The 21,783-nt window shown below is 57.0% G+C and overlaps 2 protein-coding genes and 2 long non-coding RNA genes across 11 annotated transcripts in view; 2 read left to right on the forward strand and 2 right to left on the reverse strand.

Moving 5' to 3' along the window:
* The window catches only part of KSR2 (kinase suppressor of ras 2), an 88,187-nt gene extending 77,659 nt beyond the window's left edge, over nucleotides 1-10,528 (reverse strand). For all 4 annotated transcript variants that reach the window (XM_065033865.1, XM_065033863.1, XM_065033866.1 and 1 more), the window contains exons 1-3: nucleotides 10,315-10,528; nucleotides 2,843-2,983; nucleotides 1,399-1,549 (exon numbers count right to left, since the gene is read on the reverse strand). In XM_065033865.1, the coding sequence (XP_064889937.1) occupies nucleotides 1,399-1,549; nucleotides 2,843-2,983; nucleotides 10,315-10,491 (469 nt within the window). In that variant the 5' untranslated portion in view covers nucleotides 10,492-10,528. The remainder of the gene's footprint in view (nucleotides 1-1,398; nucleotides 1,550-2,842; nucleotides 2,984-10,314) is intronic.
* LOC135575650 (uncharacterized) lies at nucleotides 9,461-13,066 on the forward strand. Of its 2 annotated transcripts, none has more exons than XR_010466827.1 (2): nucleotides 9,461-10,008; nucleotides 12,176-13,066. It is a non-coding gene; the product is annotated as an uncharacterized LOC135575650 (long non-coding RNA). The 2 variants fall into 2 exon arrangements; XR_010466826.1 differs by lacking the exon at nucleotides 9,461-10,008 and adding an exon at nucleotides 10,528-10,793.
* Nucleotides 12,027-17,980, reverse strand: LOC110359159 (uncharacterized). 3 transcript variants are annotated; one of them, XR_010466824.1, is made up of 4 exons: nucleotides 17,309-17,980; nucleotides 16,621-16,709; nucleotides 14,518-15,059; nucleotides 12,027-12,572 (listed from the first exon to the last, which is right to left on the reverse strand). It is a non-coding gene; the product is annotated as an uncharacterized LOC110359159 (long non-coding RNA). The 3 variants fall into 3 exon arrangements; XR_010466823.1 differs by having other exon boundaries at nucleotides 16,621-17,976; XR_010466825.1 differs by lacking the exon at nucleotides 16,621-16,709 and having other exon boundaries at nucleotides 17,309-17,974.
* On the forward strand, nucleotides 17,895-21,234 carry RFC5 (replication factor C subunit 5). 2 transcript variants are annotated; one of them, XM_065033876.1, is made up of 11 exons: nucleotides 17,895-17,994; nucleotides 18,116-18,180; nucleotides 18,603-18,739; nucleotides 18,870-18,949; nucleotides 19,247-19,320; nucleotides 19,418-19,577; nucleotides 19,721-19,802; nucleotides 20,227-20,356; nucleotides 20,558-20,635; nucleotides 20,712-20,766; nucleotides 20,955-21,234. In XM_065033876.1, the coding sequence occupies exons 1-11, from the start codon at nucleotides 17,921-17,923 to the stop codon at nucleotides 21,049-21,051; spliced, it is 1,032 nt and encodes a 343-aa protein (XP_064889948.1). In that variant the 5' UTR covers nucleotides 17,895-17,920; the 3' UTR covers nucleotides 21,052-21,234. The 2 variants fall into 2 exon arrangements, with proteins under 2 accessions (XP_064889948.1, XP_064889949.1); XM_065033877.1 differs by having other exon boundaries at nucleotides 17,947-17,994; nucleotides 18,608-18,739.
* The last annotated feature ends 549 nt before the right edge of the window (nucleotides 21,235-21,783 follow it).

The following is a 21,783-nucleotide window of genomic DNA, read 5'->3' on the forward strand; positions in this document are numbered from 1 at the left end:
GGACACTGCCAGTCCCCAAAAGCTGCCATTCACTGAAACCACATCACAGCACCCTCCTCAGCACCAGCCCTGTCCCCAGGGCTGCTCTGGACCCAGCCAAAACCCAGCAGCTACATCCCAGCAGGGTGCACCCCCATTTCCCCCACCCCTGGGATGCAGCTACCTTAAAGGAGCCCCTTGAAAGGGGACAGGAGCCTGGGGTCCCCAAACCCCAGTGTCTGGCAGGACTGGGGTCCTCCTAGAGCAGGGTCCTGCCTGACCAGTGCTCCCAGTACGGATCATGGCTAAACCAGTGCTCTACCATCCCCACAGGGCAGGAGCCCTTGGGGAGGGGACAGTGAGTGGTTCAGACTGTGAAACAGGGTTTCACTGTCCCCCCAGAACTGCTCTGAAAGTGAATGAAGCCCCCACCTTGCTGCTGCACCCCTGTGCTGGCACCAATGCACAGGTTCAGCGATGCCACCAATGGAGAAGAGCTGTGCCAGGGGGCTTTGGTCCCCATCGCACGTGGGGACATGCTGGGCCTCTCCTTGGTGGGAGGAACACATAGAGAAGAGCCCCCCAACTCCTGGACCAACAGCAGCCATGGGAAGGAGCCCCCAGCCCCAGGACACAGCACCCAGCAAGGCCCAGCTGGGCTGGGACAAGGTGCCACCAGGAGAGACGGACCCCGCACAGCCACCCTCTTCATCGCTGTCCCTTTCCCCAATCCCCCCGAGCCCCGTTCCCGGGCTGCAAGTGCAGATCCAGCCAGAGCATCTTCTGCTTCGTGCGGCCGCCTCTGCAGCGCAGAGCTCTGCTGCCACCACCCGGGGAGACAACCGTGCGGCACCCGGGGCCACCAGCATCCCCGGGACCACCAGCATCCCCCAGGCTGGCACTCATAGCCCCACTGCCGGGGAAAGGGGGAGCAGGGCTTGTACACACCCTGGGGTTTTGAGGATGGAGGTGCAGCCAGGCAGGAAGTCATGCTGAGTCTTGGGGCTTTTCTTTCCCCCCAAATCTGCTGGGAGGAAGCAAAGGGGGATTGGGGGGACCCTGTGAGAAATGCTGCCCCCTCCTCAGGTAAAGCCTCCCTGCAGAGAACTAATAGCTCATCACATTCCAGAGAAGCAGAGAACTAACAGCTCATCACACCCCAGAGAAGCAGAGAACTAACAGCTCATCACACCGCTGAGCAGCGAGCCCCTTATGTGCTCCCAAGCCAAAGGGATGCACCAGAGCAAAGCTGTCCCCATGAGCAGCAGGTACCCACTCATCACCCAGGGACACAGGAGCTCTGCAACCCATGGAGAAGAATCCACAATGCCCCCAATGTATTAGAGTGCCAGTGTCACCGCAGCAGGACAGTGCCACCCGAGGGGACCCGGCCAGTGGGGACAAGGCAGCCCGACTCACCAGACTTGTGGACGCTGCGGAGGCAGGACAGGGAGGCGTTCAGGCGGGCACACTCCTCGCTGTTGGCCCCAAACTTCTCCACGGTGGCACAGACTTGGTCATCGGTCATGTCCAGCAGCTCCTCCAGGCTCAGCTGCCCAGGGGCGATTTCCTGATGGGGGCAGGAAAACAAATCATCCTGGAGCATCCCCTAAACCAGCACCTCAGGGCACACGTGAGAATCTGTCCCCTCCTGCTGCCTCATTTGGGTCACAGACCCTAAAGTGTTCATTTTCCATCCAAATCCGCATGAAAACCCAGAGGGCATAACCAAAACCTCAGGTTTAGCTCAAGTTTTTGCACAGTCTTGGGCAGAGGATAATTTTGGTTGGAAAAGACCCTCAAGATCATGGAGTCCAACCATAACCCACCCCTGGCACTGCCCCATGTCCTGAGAACCTCATGTCCGTCTGTCCAACCCTCCAGGGATGGTGACTCCAGCACTGCCCTGGGCAGCCTGTTCCAATGCCCCACAGCCCTTTGGGGAAGAAATTGTCCCCAAGATCCAGACCCAGCTCTGGGACATGTGGGAGCACCACCAGAACTTGTCCCTGCTCTGAGGACACAGAGGGACCGGCAGCGTTGGCACAGCCTTTCCTCTTCCCCGGGGGCTGTTACAGGAGCACCTCGGGGTGCCACCCCCTGCTGCACCTGTCATCAGCAGGAGCCCAGGACGTGGCAGAGGGACGTGCTGTGACACCACCATGCTGTGACAGGGACATGGGGAACCCCCGTTGTGGGGGACAGCACCCATGTCCTTCACTGGGAATGGCAATGGGGTGTTCTCCCTAGTGGGTGGGGGACAGCTGGGGGGTGACCCTGGCCAGCATGTCCCACCACAGGCTTGCAGCAGCTTTCCACATGGTGAAACAACCTGGTCACAGAATCACAGGATGGTATGGGTTTGAGGGACCTTCCCAGCTCCCCAGTGCCCCCCCTGCAATGAGCAGGGACATCTTCACCAGCTCAGGTTGCTCAGAGCCCCGTCCAGCCTGGCCTGGAATGTCTCCAGGGATGGTTCATCCACCACCTCTCTGCCCAACCTGGGCCAGTGTTTTATCTTTATGTCTTCCCCATGCACCTCTGGTAGTGAAGTTTTATTCCCTAAGAATCTCCAGATACAGGACCCCCATCCAAGCCTCCCAAAACCAGAGCTGGCAGCAGCATCAGGGCTAATTTCTGCCACAGGCAGCCTGGCCATGGATGTTTCCAGGGATAGTCCCTCTGCTCTGATCACCCAGCCCATTCCCCACCACCAAACACACAGCTTCAAGCCAGTCCCCATCTCAAAAAAAAATTGCCCCCTTACCTAATTTTGCTCAAAGTTCCCACAAAACCCTGGGCAAAACACTACCAGGGAGGTTCGGCCCGTCCCGTACCCGCACACCCGACCCCCAGCCCTCACCTCCATCACCTCCTTGCGCATGTCGACGATGCGGAACCAGTGCAGGAGCTGGGGAAAACCCTCCAGCTTGGCGTTGCGCTCCTGCAAGGCCACCTTCCTCTTGCAGGACAGCTGCCGGCTGAAGTACTTGACCAGTTTGCTCTGGAAGAGAAGACAAATGTCCCGTGGGATCCCCTGTCATCACCCCCCCACCCAGCCCAAATCCCCAGGGCACTTGCAGCCCCTGCTGCCGCCAAAAAGCACACCCCCCCACCCCACCCCGTTACCTGTTGCCGAGCTTCTATGCTCATTTGGCAGCGAACCGGGTGTGCAAAGGCATTCCACCTCCCCAAAAAAAGCCCTTTCTCAGCTTCTTTATGGGGATAAACCCGGCAGGCTTTTGCTCTGGGGTCTTGCTCAGGGGATGGACAGATGTCAGTCCTGTCACCCCATGGTGGGTGGATGAGGAGAGAGGACAGGGGACACAGGGCCACCACCCCCATCATCCATGGAGAGAGCATAGGGGACACAGGAACATCATCCTGTCATCCCATGGAGAGGATAGGGGACACAGGGGCATCACCACTGCCATCCCATGGAGAGAGGATAGGGGACACAGGGACATCACCTCTGCCACCCCATGGAGAGAGGATAGGGGACACAGGAACATCACCATTGCCATCCCATGGAGAGAGAACAAGGGACACAGGGACATCACCTCTGCCACCCCATGGAGAGAGGACAGGGGACACAGGAACATCACCCCTGCCACCCCAAGGACCCCACAGAGAGAGGATGGGGACACGGGGACATCACGCCCACCACCACAGGGACCCCATGGAGGGAGGACAGGGGACACAGGGCCACCACCTCTCCGACACACCAACACAAACACGAGCTCCCTAAGGACAAGCTCCCCTCTCTTACACCCAGGCTCGGTGCAAAGGGACCCCCCCGAGCATCCCCCAGGTCTGGCACATGGGAATTTGTTCCTTATCATCCCCCCACCAGCCCACGTCCACCCCAGCCTTCCTTCCTCCCGCTGCTCCTCATCGTCACAACCAGAGCCACCAACCCCACTTTGCTCAGCCTGACCGTCCCCCCAAAGGCCAAAGACACCGAGTGAGCGACCGCGGCCTGAGAGCTCCCAAAATAAAGATGCGGAACGCCTGGCCTCCTTTCACAGCAATATAGAGCAGAGCCAGCTCGCTGGGAACCCGCCGGGATTTCCCGTTCTTCCAGCTGGGTGATTCCCCGCTGCCGGCAGCGCTAGATGGTGCTGTGCCCCTGCCCGCCGGCCTCCGCGCACCCCAAAAATAGATGAGCAAAATATGGAACGATTCAGAATAGAGAGGGGAGGGGAGAAACCCCACCGCAGCATTGCAGGGTTTGGGAGAGCTTCCCAGTCTCTCCCAGTCCCTTTCTATGGTGATACCCAGTGGTGATGGTCATGACGAGTGGGTGGGGGGCGGACAGCCCCCCTGTGCTCACCCATAGCGGTTGGGGCGAGCTGGGTGCACCCAGGGAGGTGTAAAAGAGGCAAAAGCAGCTGCTTGACGGGGACAGAGAGCACAGGCACAAGAAAGGCTGGTGGTCGCCAACTGTTTGCAAACAGCGAGTCCCCACCATGGTGTCCCACCAGTATCACCTGGGTGGGTGACAGCTCTGCCAGGAGCCAGACACCCCAAGCAGGCAGCTTCTCCCAACCTCGCTAACAGCCATGGAGACTAATTACCAAAAATTAATACCCAAAAGAGAGCCAGGGCTGGCAAAACAAATGGCCGGGGAGGCCACAAGGAATTGTTGCCCTGAGGGTGGTGAGAGCCTGGCCCAGGTTGGCCAGAGAGGTGGTGGATGAACCATCCCTGGAGACATCCCAGGCCAGGCTGGACGGGGCTCTGAGCAACCTGAGCTGGTGAAGATGTCCCTGCTCATGGCAGGGGGACACTGGGGAGCTGGGAAGGTCCTTCAACCCAAACCATCTGTGATTCTGTGAATCCCATGGAGCTGGCGGGGCTCAGCAGCACCCTGACCAGCTGCCAGCTCTGGTTTTTAAGAAAAACACCTCTCCAAACACAGAGCATGGAAAGGCTTCATGGTCAGCCCCCATCACACACCCCAAATACCGCTCAGGCCCTTGGAGAGTAAAGAGCAGCATCCTAAATGCAACTCAAAAAAGCCTCTTCCACACTCAATGCCAGAGCAAAACAGCAGCAAAGCCTTCCCAAAAACCTCACCTCCATCCCCACCATCCTGCTCTGCATCTGCTCCTGTCCCCTCCCCAGGGGGACCCAAAGGGGTCCCAGAGCCACAACGGCCTCTCGAGACCTAAAATCGGGGTCCTGGGATGGGGACAGAGCTGGGGACCAGGCAGCCACAGCCACCGTCACACACAGAAAAATGGGCAACAAAGTAAGAGCAGAGGAAGCGGAGGGAGAAACTTTAATTTCCAGGCTCCAGGTGTGGGAAATTCACCCCACCCAGGGACCAGAGGGGACATTGTTAGCACTAACAAGGGCCCAGGCATGGGCTGATGCTCTGACCCATGGGTCTGCTCAAGCCAGGGGGTGGGAAAACAAGCCCAGCAAAGCCCTGCCGAGCCTAAAAGCTCTTCTTGTTTTGCCAAGAGCTTCGGTGACGGGGCTGGGAAGGGAAGCGACCGAGACGGCCCCGCACTGCGGGGAAAGCCCCATCCCGCGGCTGCAGGGATGTTCTGCTCAGCCCTCCCCACACGGGACGGGGGTTTTGCAAACGTGCTAAAGGCTGCTCTGCTGCAACCGCCAGACCTGCCACAGCACAGCCACCGCAGCTTGCCATGCCCCAGTTTACCCACCTGGGAAACGGCACCGTGGGGTGCTGTGGGTGTGCAAGCAGAGGGGTGGGAGACCCGGCAGCACGGGGGGGTGCTCACTGTTTGGGGGATGTGCTGCTGGCCCAACTGGGGACGCTGCCGGGGGGATCAGGGTGGGGGGGGGCACATACACCTTCCTCTGGAGCTGGGGCTCGGTTTTCACACCCTTTCAAGCACCTCTCCCACTCCAGCACCGCGAGGTGGTGGGGAGGGTGCAATGCTCCCACAAAAGGGGATAAAGCCACACGCAGCCCCTTGGCCATGGCAGGGGGCCAGCAGCTCCTGCGTCCCCCCATCTCCGCTGAAAAACGAGACCCAGGCAGATCCCTGTGGCCCTGCAGGCATGGGTGCGGTCACGGGAGGGATGTCCCTGCTCCCCATCACTCCCTGGGACCCTGGGTGACCCCAACAAGGCAAGGGGCAGGGGGTCTGGAGCCTCATGCCACCCCTACCTGCTTCTCCCCTTCTGCACCCCAATGGGGGTTTCCAGCCTCCTCCTGTCACCCTGGGTGGGATTTCCACTCAGCAGGTGCTCACCCCAAAACCTGGCACGGTGACTGAGCAGGTACCGGGCTCAGGGTGCGAAGCCACCGGTCTCCGGGGAGTGGGAAGGCAGCTGCTCCCCCAGCACAGCACCCAGCACCCTGCGCCCGCCCTGACGTCAGGCACCCAGCCCTTGCCTGGAGACCAGGGAGAGGCGGCGGAAAATCCACCTGCGAGAGCACCAGGTGAAAGTTAATTAACCTCCTATGGGCTGGGCCAGTCATCGATGAGCCATCGAGGGGGAACCCGCACCGCCGGGATGCCCGTCCCGCTCGGCACAGCACGTAACCGCAACCGGGGCGACTCTTCCCCAACTCCTACCAAGGGGCTCGTTATTCCGGGGACATCTGGAGCACCCTGGGGCTGGGGAGTACCTCGCCAGGGTTATATTTGCCCTCTCAGGGCTCTTTCCAGGCTCACGTGCCATCTCTGGCTCTGCACATCATTTATTTCAAGCGCTGCTAAACGGTCCCCGGGGCTCTGTCCGGGAGTACAGGGGCTGACATGGCTCAGCCCAGCATCCTGGCAATGCCCAGCTCTCCGGGAGGACACAGCCTGGGGATAAATGTGCTGTGCTCACCCATGGTATTAGACAACAGAGAATACATGGGCTCAGGAGGTGAAAATCCCAGTGCCGGGGCAGCATCTCCTTTGATCACAACCCGTGCAAGTTTGGTAATGGCCACAGCTCTTCCACAGCTGCCTCTTCCCATCCTCACCCACACGTTCACACAGCGGCCGAAAGCACCCGGCAGGGTTTCCCCTCCCACAGCAGCCCAGGGAGGGGGAACCACTGATCCCAGCATTGTCCTTGGAGTCACTCCCGGCTTTCTGGGAGCCCTGACCCCCACTTTGAAAGTAACCCCAGCACAGGGAGCAACACACCGCAGCACAGGCGGAAAAATTACCCAGCGCCTTTTCCTTCTCACTTTTCCCCCGTACCGCCTCCAGACCTCGGGCAAACACGGGGTGGCAGCACCTCTCTTCCATATTTCTACCCCAAAATCCAAATTTAGAGCTGCAAAGCTGGACCACCATGCTCAGATGGGGAATAAAGCCCAACAACCCATGCAGGACCAGGCAGGACTAACAGGGGCGGCTGCTCAACTCCCACCCTCCTGCTCCGACAATGCTCAGCCCAGGTCTCCTGCTGCCCCGCAGGGAGCAAACCCACCATGACTGCCACCCCAGGCAGCATTTCAGTCCCAGCTGCTGCCTTGGTTTCTGCTGGAGCCTGTCCTGAGGTGCAAGCAAGACCTAAAAGCCAACGGCTGTGACCAAAGCCGGGCTGCAGCCAGTGATACCCATCCCAAAGGATGCTGCATCGCGGGATGCAGTTACCAGCTCCCGTGCAACCACAGAACACAAAGGATGGGGACTAGTGTGTACCTTAAGGTGGTTTAAAAAACAACAACGAAAAAAAAAAGAATGGGAAAACTTCTATTAATCCAGCAAAATCTGGGTTTAGCATGTGAGGATTAACCAAATAACATGGATTCACCCACTTTATTCCAGGCTCACACTGCCACGAGGGCCGTGCGTTGTCACTGGGGGCGAGATGCCCTTGCAGCCACTGTCCCCTTCACCTCGCCGTGCCTGGCCCAGCTCTGCTGCCACCAGATGGGAAGGGAAGAGACACCGAGCGGAACCTTCGTGTCTGCGTCACGGCCTTGGGACGTGGCGGTGGCAGCAGGGACTCAGGGCCAAGCTCAGCTCCTGCTTACGCTGGCGGCAACCCAGGACACCACCGCCGGGAGCCACGGGCTCCTGTGGAGCCGGTCCAGACCTACACCAACCTGCTGGCATCAGGAATCCAGCCCTGAATCCATCCCTTGTTGTTCCCTTCGTGGGAATCACTCTGTTTCTGTGCTGAAAAGCAAGGGGTGAGCGTCTGCAGGGATGCCCATGGCTGAGACATGACTGGCACCCCAGTTTGGGGATGTTTTAGGGAAGGCAATGCCAGAGATACTCATGGTGGACACAGCACGATCCAGAGGGACTGGATAGATGCTTCCTTGCGAGTACAAGTGGTTTGCACAGTGGCATCGCCCTGGCCACCTCCGAACCCTCCAGCCAGCCGGGCTGAGCTGCCCCAGCGACACCGAGATGCTGTTCACCCACACACCGTCACAGGATGCCAGGAAGGAGCATCCTGGCAGGACGGCTTCACCAACGCTCCTCAGCTCCCCTCGGTCCTGTCCATGGGAGGACGGCAGTAACTCATCAGCCATGCTGACCGTAACGAGGCCATCACTCCACGTGGGATAAACTTTTATAGCCCTGCATCAGCCCTTCAGGGGGATGTTTGAGCCTGCCTGCCCCCTACAAAGTCTCCCGCACACCCCAAAAACACTGCTGCTTCATCCCCACCTCCCTTTCCCTCTTGCAAGGTTGCCCCAGGGCCATGTGTGGCCCAACAGTCCCACACAGAGCCCTCAGCCCCTCCCATGGAGAGGTGGGATGGGAGAGCGACCAAGGAGAGGTGACGGCAGGATCGGTGCGGGAACATGGCACCGGTCAGTGCCTGGGATGCAGAGTGGGGAGCTGCACCCCAGGGTCTCCCAACAAGCAGTGTTACGGCAATGCCCCACTCACTCCCACGACACCCCAGACCTTCGGGAGCGAAAGAAACAGGACAAGGAGTTTCAGTCACAGTCCAGAGCCAAAAGCCACCCTGCAGAGGGGTTGCAGGACCCGCTGCACAGAAACCGCTGTGCCACCACGTTTGGGTTCTTGGTGAGAGCAGCTGGGTTAGAAAGCACCAGCCAAAAGGCCCCAGTGGGGCCAAGTTCCGAAATCACACAGCCCCAGCTCCACACCAGCCACCTCCACACCGCTATGGCCCCATTGGCGTCTCCCCGGGGTCACGGCACCACCTCAGCAACGCTTCTCCTCACTCTGCCACCGGCTGCGGGGTCCAGCTCATCCCCGAGCATCCCAGCCTGCCTGAACTTCCCTGCCCATCCCGACCCACCAACCTCCCACTGAATCCCAAATCCATCCCCAGCTGGGTCCCAGCACACTCCAAGGGGAACCTCTTCCTATGAGGCTACAACAGATGGGGGAGGCAGCTTTTACTTATATGTATTTTTCCCATCTGTGAGACATAAATAAACCCAGCCAGTGCTCCCCTTGGCATGGCCTGGCTGCCTTCAGCCCAGTGGTACAGAGGCCCCAGTTTGGCAAAGCCCCTTCCCATCAGGGCTCTCCCTGCTAAGCGGAGGGTTTGAGCTCAGCGTGGTGGAGGAACCGGGGGTGAGGATGCTGGTCTTCCTCCCGGCAAGGGGCTAGAGCCCGGCCGAGGGGATACAGCCTGATGAGGAGGTAGGAGCACAGCGGGAAGGATGCAGCCAGGCCGAGGGGATGCTGCGGGCTGGAGGGGATGCAGGTGGGCTGGGGGATGACAGCTGGTGAAGGGGTAGGAGCGTATGGAAGGGATGCAGCCAGGCCAGGGGGATGCAGCCCGGTGGGAAGGATGCGGCGGGGCTGGGGGGATGCAGGTGGGCTAAGAGGATGCAGCCTGATGGGGAGGTAGGAGCCCATGGAAGATGCGGCTGGACCAGGGGGATGCAGCCAGGCTGAAGCAGGACCCGGTGGGAGGGATGCAGCTGAGCCAGGGGGATGCAGCCCGGTGGAAGGGGTGCAGGTGGGCTGGAGGGGATGCTGCCTGGTGAGGAGTCAGGAGCCCATGGAAAGGATGCAGCTGGGCCAAGGGGATGCAGCCTGGAAGAAGCGGGAGCCCATGGATGAGGCCAGGCCAGGGGGATGCAGCCTGGGGCAAGGGGGGATGCAGGTGGGCCCAGGGGGATGCAGCCCGGTGTGGGGGATGCAGCCCGATGGAGAGGCAGGAGTCCGGTGGGAGGGATGCGGCCGAGCCGGGAGGATTCTGTAGGGCCAGGGGGATACCGGAGGGGCTGAAACAGGGGCCGGGCCCCCTCGGCCAGAACCGGCAGGAGGGTTTGGCGGTGCCGGACCCACCTGCAGAGCGCGCAGCCTCACTCGGGCGCACCGCAGCGCCGCGGGGGAGCCCGGCGCGGCCCGGGGGGGGTGGATTAGATACGAGGGGGGGTGGTGTTGGGGGGGGTCGACGGGCCCCTACCTCCAGGGTGCGGATCTCCTTCTGCGTGAGGTCGTTGGAGGCGGCGCACTTGGTGCGGAGCCCCTCCAGGTTGGAGATGCTGATGTCGATCATGTTCTGGACCAGCTCGCACTGCTGCAGCGCCTTCTGCAGACTCAGCTGCTGCTCCTCGCTCCTCGTCATGTTGTCCTCATCCATCGCTCGCCGCGCCCCCCCCCCCCCCCGCCGAACCCTCCTCCTCCCTCCACCCTCCGCGGGGCCCCCCCCGTCCCCTCCCCTCCCCTGCCCGCCCCCCCCCGCGCCGCTCAGCCCCGCTCCGCCGCGGCCCGCAGCATCGCGGCCCCGCGGTGCCCACCGAGCCGTCAGCGCGGCGCCGCCGCCTCCCCCCCCCACCAACCGGGCGCGGCGGGGCGGGGGCGGGGGCGGCGCGCTCCGGCAGCGCGGGGCCGCGCTCGCTGCGCGCCGCTCGGCGCGGGAACCCCCCCGCAACACGCACACATGTGCGCACACCCCCGTTCGAGCCGCCCGCCCCCGCGAAGGGGAGCCCCGGGGGAAAGGGGCATGGGGGGTGCTGGGGAGGGAAGCAGGTGCAATGCGGGGGGGGCAGGTGCAATGAGGTTTCCTAGGCGATATGGGGGCTCTAGTGCAATGGAGGGGGCCTTGTGCAATGGGGGGCAGGTGCAATGGGGTTTCCTGGGCCATATGGGGGGCCTGGTGTAATGGAGGGGCTCTGGTGCAATGGAGGGGGCCTTGTGCAATGGGGGGCAGGTGCAATGGGGGCTTCTGGAGCAATATGGGGGGTCTGGGGCAACGGGGGGTCCTGCTAAAATGAGGTGGGAGGCTGGTGCAATGGGGGGGCAGGTGCAATGAGGTTTCCTGGGCAATATGGGGGTTATGGTGCAATGGAGGGGGCCTTGTGTAATGGGGGGGCAGGTGCAATGGGGGGCAGGTGCAATGGGGGCTTCTGGAGCAATATGGGGGGCCTGGGGCAACGGGGGGTCCTGCTAAAATGAGGTGGGAGGCAGGTGCAATGGGGGGGGGAGGCAGGTGCAATGAAGGGGCAGGTGCAATGGGGTTTCCTGGGCAATATGAGGGGCCTGGTGTAATGAGGGGGCTCTGGTGCAATGGAGGGGGCCTTGTGCAATGGAGGGGGCCTTGTGCAATGGGGGGCAGGTGCAATGGGGGCTTCTGGAGCAATATGGGGGTCCTGTGGCAATGGGGGGCCCTGCAGAAATGAGGGAGGGGCAGGTGCAATGGGGGGGCAGGTGCAATTGGGGACCCTGGGGCAATGGGGGGGCTGGTGCAATGTATGAGGCCTGGTATAATGGGGGCCCTGGTGAAATGAGGGGGTGTCTGGTGCAATGGGGGCACTGATGCAATGGGGATCTCTGGGGCAATGGAGGGGTCCTGCTGTAATGGGGGGCAGCTGCAACTGGGGGGGCAGATGCAATGGGGGTTTCTGGGGCAATACGGGGACCCTGGGGCAATGGGGGTCCCTGAGGCAATGGTGGGGGGCTGGTGCAATGGGGATCTCTGGGGCAATAGGGGCCCAGTTGCAATCGGGACACTCTGGTGTAATGGAGGGGACCCTGCTGCAATGGGGCAACCCTCCTGCATTGGGGGGGGTTGCTGCAGGGGGGTCCTTGATACATTCGGGGTGCTGTCCTCAAGAAGCTTTACAGGAGCTTTCCATATGTATATAAAATATTTTATATACATATTATACATGCATCTACATATAATTATATTTATTTTATATAATGTATATATTTTATACAATTTCATATATTTTAATATATATTTAAATACTTGGATATTTATATATTTATTGTTGTATACTTATTATACATATTTTATATATATATTATATATCTATATAAAGGGTGCCTGGAGGCAGTCAAGAATAATCAAGCCTGGCCAACAAGCTCCGTAGTTATTTGGGAGAGATGGAGCCAGAATGATGCTACAAGAAACTCCACCGTTCCGGTTCCCCCGAGCGAAGCTCCTGCCCCCCCGGACATCCTTGGCTTCGGATATTTGACTTTATTCCCAGTTGATGTCCCCATCCTGCTCCATATCAACACCACGGAGAACACAACCCAAACCTCCAATAGCTTTATCCATCAAATTAAACCAGCCACGCTTGCAGGGGTCATCTTGCTCTGAGGAAGGACATGGCTAACAAAGTTTGAAATTGGCTGGGTTTTGCCTTATTTTCATGAGATGTTTGAATTTCCAGGCTTGCCCCCATGCTTGGATGACCATATGTGTCTGGATTCCTGAGAAAGGAGAAGGTAATATAATATGAAGATAATAGAATATAATATCAAATAATAATATAACAAAATATCATGTAATATAGTATCATATCATAATCAAAAAGGGGATGCCAGACTGTCATTCCCAAACTGTAAAGAATAGAATGGCACGGAATGGGATAGAATGGAATGAATATAATAGAATTAATATAGCATAATGTCATATAGTATAATGTAATATAACTTCATTATCATATAATAATCAAAAAGGGGCTGCCAGACTATCATTCCCAAGCTGTAAAGAATAGAATGGAATGGATAGAATTAATATAACATAATATAATGTAATATCATGTAGTATAACATAATATAATGTAATGTATCAAAATCAAAAGGAGGATGCCAGACTATCATTTCCAAACTGTAAAGAATAGAATGGAATGGAATTAATATGATATAATACAACGTAACATAACGTGACATAATGTAATACAGTATCATATAATAACTGAAAAGAGGATGCCAGACTATCATTCCCACACTGTAAAGAAGAATGGAATGGAATGGAATGGAATGGAATGGAATGGAATGGAATGGAATGGAATGGAAAGATGCTAGACTACCATACCCAAACTGCACAGAATAAGAATATAACATAATGGAATATAATATAAAATAACCAAATTAACATAAGAGGGGACACCAGGCTGAACTGCAGCAGCCGTCACCTCCTACCTGGCACGTTGGGCTCAGGCTGGGGGGAAAACCTCCTGCAGTTCCATAGTGCAGACCGTTCCCTTCTAGCCGGGCTGCGCTCTCCATTTTATTCTTAATTTCACATCCAGATTTATAGGTGTATATACATATTTGTGTGTTTCAACGGGGCGTTTTAGCTGGGGCGGATGGGAGGGAGCAGCACGGCAGCAACTGGGTTGTAACTGTTCTACGCAATGACTGCCTGCAGTGGAAATGGGACGTGGTTCCTGGCACTGAGCGGAGCACAGGGGAGAGGGAAAGGGAAATGAAAAGGAAAAGGAAAAGGAAAAGGAAAAGGAAAAGGAAAAGGAAGGAAAAAATAAGAGTGAGGAGGAAAAGAAGAAGGAAAAGAAAAACAAGGAAAAGGGAAATAGGAAAAAGAAAAAGAAGAAGAAGAAGAATGAGGAGGAAAAGAAGAAGGAAAAGAAAAACAAGGAAAAGGAAAATAGGAAAAAGAAGAAGGAAAAGAAAAACAAGGAAAAGGAAAATAGCAAGAAGAAGGAGGAGGAAAATAAAAAGGAAAAAAGAAAAAGGAGAAGGAGGAAAAGAAAAAGAAGGAAAAGAAGAAGGAAAAGGAAAATAGCAAGAAGAAGAAGAAGGAGGAGGAAAATAAAAAGGAAAAAAGAAAAAGGAGAAGGAGGAAAAGAAAAAGAAGGAAAAGAAGAAGGAAAAGAAAAAGAAAAAAAAAAAGAAAAAGGAAAATTTAAAACCCCACTGTGCTGGAAATTTTCTGTCCTGATGGCTTCTGTGGTTAATTGAGTGTTTCAATGACCAAGCCGGAGATAAGAGGCCAAGCACTCTCTGTACTCTGCACATTTGCAAAAACAACAGATCATTTTTTTCCTCTAAAAGCGGTCACGAGAAGGGAAGGACGGGCTGGGCCCTGGTGGGGAGGGGATGCTCAGAGCCCCAGCTCAAAATCACATTCTGGGGAGCAAGTGGATTCCCTTGGATTCCTTTGCCCACAACGCTGCTCCCCTGAGCCGTGAGCCAACAGTGCCCAGGACAAGCAAAACATTCCCACATCCCCAGTATCTGGCCTTCAAAAGAAATAAAATAAAATAAAATAAAATAAAATAAAATAAAATAAAATAAAATTATTTAAAGTGAAATAAATTGAAATAGTAAAGCAAAATAAAGTGAAATAAAATCACAGAATCAGTTTGGGTGGAAAAGCCCCTCAAGATCATCGAGTCCAACCATAACCCACCCCTGGCACTGCCCCATGTCCTGAGAACCTCATGTCCGTCTGTCCAGCCCCTCCAGGGATGGTGACTCCAGCACTGCCCTGGGCAGCCTGTTCCAATGCCCCACAGCCCTTTGGGGAACAAATTGTTCCTAAAATCCAAATAAAATGAAATAAAATAAAGTTAAAATATAAAATATAAAATATGAAATATAAAATATAATATAAAATAAGGGAGACCCAACTGGGAAAAAAACACCCAGCCCCAAGCCCCCATCAGCACAAGCCCTGCAGTGATCTGGGACATACACCGACCCTCATGCTCCCCAAAAAACCCCATTGCAGTTAGTGGCGCAACTCACGTGCTTGGAGCTGGGCTGGCCCATGGTGCAAAAGGCAGATGGATGCTAGAGACAGCAGGGAAAGGCCTGAAATTAATTTTAAAAACTGTACTTATCTATTCTACAGCCTTGGGCAGCTTGAATTATCCACCTATTTCGTTCTCAGTGCTGGGTTCGCACTCGGGCTGTGTGCGTCGTCACCCGGCACCATCAACTGCTTCATTTCTGAAACACAAGCTGGGTTTGGTGCAATTGGTTTATATAAAACATATCTTGCAACAACATAATTCACCAATCTTGGTTTTCTTGCACATCCATGAGGTCGGAGCTATGAGAGTCTCTGAAATCGGGTTGATGTTCCCATGGCAAGGAGGATGCTCTGCCAGGGATCCCCAGCATGGCTGCCCATTGCATCCCATCCAAATCCGCCTGGGACACCCACGCTCTGCCGCCTGGAGCTCCCCCGCAGCCTCACACCAGGCTTTTCCCACCAAATTCCATGCAAAACCACCCTATGAGGCTTTTACATGTCATCAACCATCAGCTACGAGTGCTGAATCGTTGCTCTGGCTCGTTGCTGATGCCTTGAGTTTGTCTCTGTTCGTCTAAAAAACTGGTGCTGCTCCACATGCAAGGGGCTTTTCTGATATCGGCATGTTCATTTACTTATCATTAACGTGCTGAACACTATTGGCACCTCCATGGTGGATGGGTCCATCCTTGGGACTCAAGGAGCCCTTGTTTCTCTTCCCTGTGAAAAAGCATCTCAGCCCCCAGCATCTCTATCACCACCATCTCTGCCACCATCATCTCTGTCACCACCACCTCTGCCACCATCTCTGTCCTCACCATCTCTACCACCACTATCTCTGTCACCACTACCTCTGCTGCCACTGTCGCTACCACCACCGTTGCTACCACCACCATCTCCATCCCCACCATCTCCATTCCCACCGTCCATCCCCACCATCTCCATCCCCACCACCTCCATCCCCACCATCTCCCTTCCCACCATCCCATCCCCACCATCTCCGTCCCCACCATCTCCATCCCCACCACCTCCATCCCCACCATCTCCCTTCCCACCATCCCATCCCCACCATCTCCGTCCCCACCATCTCCGTTCCCACCATCCCATCCCCACCATCTCCGTCCCCACCATCTCCATCCCCACCATATCCCTTCCCACCATCTCCATCCCCACCATCTCCGTTCCCACCCTCCATCCCCACCACCTCCATCCCCACCATCTCTGCCCCAGCTACCCGGAATTCCCTTGTCCTCTCCCGGAGGGATGCACCTGACACCTCAGGGCTGTTAACAAACCTATTAATAGTGCTATAAATTTATAGGACCACTTATCAAGCCTGATGTGACCTTCTGGTCCCCTGCCCATGAGGTGTAACAGGTAAATAAGCAAAGACAGGCAGCTCAGACACTGGTTAATAATTCAGCAGGTCCTAACGACGCAGAATCATTGTGGGGGATGCGCCTGTCAATTTTAACAATGTTAAACAACAACCAATAGAATAAATGATAATCTCTAAAGCAATCTGGCCAAGAAAAAGGTGAAATCACCTGAAGCCTTTTCCCATCCCCTCCAAAGATTTTGCTCAAGATTTATTAATGATAAGGCACAGAGGGGGAAAAAATGCCTGGAAAAAAATCAGTTTCGGAGGACAGGGGAAGGTGGATGTGAGGGGAGAACAGCAGCTCGGAGGGGAGAAGCCCCTCGCAGCTCCAGGCCGGTTCCCAGGAGCTCAGGAAGGACCTCAGGGCTCCTCACCTGCCATCGGCAGGGCCATCTGTCACCACTGTCACACGCCACGAGGAACGGCTGAGCGCAGCTCCCAGCTCCTGCTTTCCCTTACAGGGCTGGGTGGGGGGAATAGGATTAACAAACAAAAAGAAAAAATAGTGAAGCAGCTGCCCTCTGGCAGATTTGGGGTTGCTGTAGGATTTCACCTGGAACTCTTGATGTTTGCCCTCCCCTTGACAGCAATAGGATTTCCCCATGATTTTTTTCACCCCCCTGGTACACTCCCCATCACCTCTGCTTCCCAATGGATCACTTCCCATCTTCTCTTCTTTAGGTTTTTAAATAAAGGAGGGAGATTCAGGCTGGACATGAGGAAGAAATTGTTGCCCTGAGGGTGGTGAGAGCCTGGCCCAGGTTGGCCAGAGAGGTGGTGGATGAACCATCCCTGGAGACATCCCAGGCCAGGCTGGACGGGGCTCTGAGCAACCTGAGCTGGTGAAGATGTCCCTGCTCATGGCAGGGGGGGCACTGGGGGAGCTGGGGGGGTCCCCTACAACTCTAGAGAGAACGGGTAACATCCAGCACCTCCAGAAAGAGCCAGGAGCCCCCCAGTCCCCGGCAGAGACACCTGTTATGCAGCCAAGCGCTTTGGCAGCACCAAGAACAGAAGATGGAGCTGATTTTTCAAGTGAGTCAACTGGAAAAAAAAAGAGACCTGCACATCTTGGGACAGGGTCACCACGTTGTCCCCCAAAAGCGTGGTCAGATCCTTGCTGTGGCCATTCCCAGTGTCGTGCTGTCCCCGGAGCACCGGTGTGACTTGACTTTGCTGAGTCCCAGCACCACGCTCTCCCCAAGCGCATGCCTATAACCTTGCTTTAGCAACTGCTGGTACCGGGATCTCCCCAAAATCACAGACATGACACTACTTGAATCAGTCCTGTCACTGTGTTCCCTTCAGACCTATCCCCACCCCTTGCTTTAGCAAGTCCTGGTACTGGGATCTCCCCAAAACCCCGCCAACAACCTCACTTTAGCAACTCCCAGCACCGTGCTCTCCCCAAAAGCATGTCTGTAACCTTGCTTTAGCAATCCCCAGTGCCGTGCTCCCCCCCAAACCATGTTCACAACCTCACTTTAACAATTCCTGGTACTGGAATCTCCCCAAAAGCGCAGACGTGACCTTGCTTGGGTCAGTCACTGCGCTCTCCCCAAACCCATCCCCGCCGCTTTACTTTAGCAATTCCTAGTACCGCGACCCCGGTTTCTTCAGCAGCCCCAGCTCCAGCCCCCCCGACTCGAGGGGTGTCCCCGCTCGGCCCCTCCCATGTCCCCGCCCCGTCCCGCCGCTCTCGCGAGATCGCGGATGATGGCGCGAGCCGGTGGCGGGAACCTGCCGTGGTACGATCGGGACCGGACGGGACGGGACGGGACGGAAAGGGGGGGGCGGGGCGGGAAGCGGCGGGCGCTGCGCCGGGCTGACCCCCCCCACCCCGGGCTGACCCCCCCGCTCCCGGTGCAGGGTGGAGAAGTACCGGCCGCAGGCTCTGTCGGAGCTGGTGTCGCACCAGGATATCCTCAGCACCGGTAAGTAACCCCCCCTCCCGGTCACTGACCCCCTCCCCGGTAAGTAATACCCCCACCAGTAAGTAACCCTCCTTCCCCCTAAGTAACACCCACCAGTAAGTAACCCCCTTCCCATAAGTAACCACCTCCCCAGTAAGTAACCCCCCTCCCAGCAGCACCCCTTCCCCGGCAAGTAACCCTACTCCCCATAAGTGACTCCCTACCCAGTAAGTACGCCCCCCCCCCCCCCACTAAGTAACCCCTGCCCCCGGTAAGTATTCCCCTCCCGGTAAGTAATACCCCCATGGTAAGTAACCCCTCCTGGTACATAATCCCCCTCCCAGTAAGTAACCCCCCTGGGAAATACCCCACCCCCAGTAAGTATCCGCCCAAAAACCCTCGGGGTGCTGGCCCCCCCCGTCAGGCCGTTACCCCCTCTCCAGTGCAGCGGTTCATCAGTGAGGATCGGCTCCCGCATCTCCTCCTCTATGGCCCCCCCGGTACCGGGAAGACCTCGACCATCCTTGCCTGCGCCAGGCAGCTCTACCGGGAGCGGGAGTTCGGCTCCATGGTGCTGGAGGTAAGTGGGGATGGGATGGGATGGGATGGGATGGGATGGGATGGGATGGGATGGGATGGGATGGTGACAGTCGGGTGCCCCCTCGGTGCATCCTTGGGCAGGGATGCAGATCCGCGATGTCTCCCTCCAGCTCAACGCCTCCGATGACCGGGGTATCGACATTGTCCGAGGGCCCATCCTGAGCTTCGCCAGCACCAGGACCATCTTTAAGTAAGTCTGTGCTTCCCAAAGCTCCCTGTCCCTTTGCCCCCACCCGCCGACACAGCACTTGGCTTGGGAGGTAGGTTTGGGGGGGCTTGTGGGGTGGACAGCGTGCTGGAGCGGGTGGGAAGGAGCCAGGAGGTGGGAGGATGAGGATGGTGAGGATGAGTGATGAGGATGGTGATCCAGAGCAGGCAGGAGGGCTCTCTGGGACTGTCCATGGGGTCAGGCTGGGAATAAATGTCCCCCGCTGCTCTTTCTCCTACACCCGGGACTAAGACCACCCCTTTTTTATCCCAATTTAAGGAAAGGCTTCAAGCTCGTCATCCTGGATGAAGCCGATGCCATGACCCAGGATGCTCAGAACGCCCTGAGGCGAGGTGAGGGGCACCTGGGACCCCCCGCCATTGGCACCCCTTGAGCCTGTGACAGCCCTGACAAGGCTGCAGACAAGCCTTTCCTCCTGCCTCTCCGCAGTGATCGAGAAGTTCACAGAAAACACCCGCTTTTGCCTCATCTGCAACTACCTCTCCAAGATCATCCCGGCCCTGCAGTCCCGCTGCACGCGCTTCCGATTCGGCCCCCTCACCCCGGAGCTGATGGTGCCCCGGCTGCAGCACGTCATTCAGGAGGAGGGGTGAGCCAGGGGGTGTGGGGGGCTCCACAGCATTCTCCGCATCCCTTTTGTCCCCATTCCTCTACATGAGGAGGAGCAGCACACTTGGTTTTCCACAGTTGCGTTTCCCAGCTCTCTCTGCAGCCCCAGGTCTTGTTTTCCAGGGTGGACGTGACTGAGGATGGGATGAAGGCTCTGGTGACCCTCTCAAGTGGTGACATGCGCAGAGCCCTCAATATCTTGCAGGTACGAACCACCTTATCACTCTCCGCAACTGCCTGAAAGGAGCTTGAAGCCACGGGGGTCAGGCTCTGCTCCCCGGGAACAAGCGCCAGGAGCAGAGGAAACGGCCTCAAGTTGCGCCAGGGGAGGTTGAGGTTGGATGTGGGAACAATTTCTTCCCCAAAGGGCTGTGGGGCATTGGAACAGGCTGCCCAAGGCAGTGCTGGAGTCACCAGCCCTGGAGGGCTGGACAGACGGACATGAGGTTCTCAGGACATGGGGCAGGGACAGGGGTGGGTTATGGTTGGACTCGATGATCTTGAGGGGCTTTTCCAACCAAAATGATTCTGTGATTCTATGGCCACAGCCACTCTTTCCTCTGTCCTGGAGGGGGTCAGTGGAGGAAGGGCCGAGCTCCTCATCCTCCCTCCCGCCTCCTCTTCCTCAGAGCACCACTATGGCCTTCGGGAAGGTGACAGAGGAGAACGTCTATACCTGCACGGGACACCCCCTCGAGTCTGACATCGCCAATATCCTCGACTGGATGCTGAACCAGGACTTTTCCACCGCCTACCGCAGTATCCTTGTCCCTCTGCTAGCCCTGGGGTTTAATCCCCACTGCTGTAAATCCTCTTCACTGGGTCCTTCCATCACCTCCTGCTTCAGCTGGGCTGGGTGCTGCTCGCTGGGGGGGGGTCCCTGGGGTTGTCACGGGGATGGGGAGCGGGATTTCGCAGGGAAAAGCCTGGAACCACACCCTTTACTTGCTCGCATCTCAGAAATCACAGAGCTGAAGACGTTGAAGGGCTTGGCCCTGCAGGACATCCTCACTGAGATCCACCTCTTCGTGCACAGGGGTAGGGCCTGACCCTGGGGGGGACAAACCGTCCCCCCTAGCCTGCGCTGACCTGCCCCATCCCCTTCTCTCCGCAGTCGATTTCCCACCCTCAATCCGCATCCAGCTGCTGATCAAACTGGCGGACATCGAGTAAGTGTCCTCTTGCCCCCTCTCCTTGCCCCAAATCACCCCAGCAGGGTCCGGCAGCCCCTGCACATCCCTCCCCACTACATAATCCCACCTGCACTGTGCTTGGCTTGCACCGTCCCGGCCAGGGCTGCCACTTTGTGGGGCCATGGACGCTGGTGTGAACAACCAACCCTTGCCCCCTGCTGCAGGTACCGGCTGGCCGCGGGGACCAGTGAAAAGATTCAGCTGAGCTCCCTCATCGCGGCTTTCCAAGTCACCAGGGACCTGATTGTGGCCGAAGCCTGAGTCTTGCTGGGTCAATTCGTATCGTGCCAGATCTCACAGATACAGGGATCATCAGTGCCAGGCCCGGAGTTGCTCCCTGCAGCTTTCAGTTTCCTTTTTGCAAGCCTGGAGCCCACAGCCTGGGTGCGAGAGCTGGGCAGTATTGTAAGCTTCTCCCAGAAATACAGATGTCTCCAAAACCCATCAGGTTGCATTTGCCTTTTTTTTTCCCCTCCTGTACAGCACAGTCCAAAGGGTCAAGGTTCACCCATTGCAAAGCTGTCACACCCAGAGGCTGAAGTCCTGCTGATGTCACCTGCCTGCAAAACATCCCTACCCTGCAACGTGGGACCCGCGGGGACAGGGCTGGAAAAACAACCCTATGTGGCCTTTTGTTTCCTTCAGTACAGTGGTGTTTCTCAGCCACCTCAGCTCATTTAGAGCATCGAAGGTGGGAGTCAATGCTCTGGGCTCCTTGTGCTGTCAGAGAGGAGAGACATGGCTGGAGGTGGGGCTGTGATGGGCTCCAACACCTTCCATAGAATCACAGAAAGGTTTGTGTTGAAGGGCCCTTCCCAGCTCCCCCAGTGCCCCCCCTGCCATGAGCAGGGACATCTTCACCAGCTCAGGTTGCTCAGAGCCCCGTCCAGCCTGGCCTGGGATGTCTCCAGGGATGGTTCATCCACCACCTCTCTGGCCAACCTGGGCCAGGCTCTCACCACCCTCAGGGGCAACAATTTCTTCCTCATGTCC

This window comes from Columba livia, chromosome 17, assembly GCF_036013475.1.
Source record: "Columba livia isolate bColLiv1 breed racing homer chromosome 17, bColLiv1.pat.W.v2, whole genome shotgun sequence".
NCBI classification, from domain to species: Eukaryota; Metazoa; Chordata; class Aves; order Columbiformes; family Columbidae; genus Columba; species Columba livia.

What these genes read in the sequence shown, in the direction of transcription:
- RFC5 (XM_065033876.1), top strand. Translation starts at nt 17,921, where the DNA reads ATGTCCCCGCCCCGTCCCGCCGCTCTCGCGAGATCGCGGATGATGGCG. An exon ending in GGTGGCGGGAACCTGCCGTG is followed by an intron (nt 17,995 to 18,115) that starts GTACGATCGGGA and finishes CTCCCGGTGCAG; the next exon opens with GGTGGAGAAGTACCGGCCGC. An exon ending in ATCAAACTGGCGGACATCGA is followed by an intron (nt 20,767 to 20,954) that starts GTAAGTGTCCTC and finishes CCCCTGCTGCAG; the next exon opens with GTACCGGCTGGCCGCGGGGA.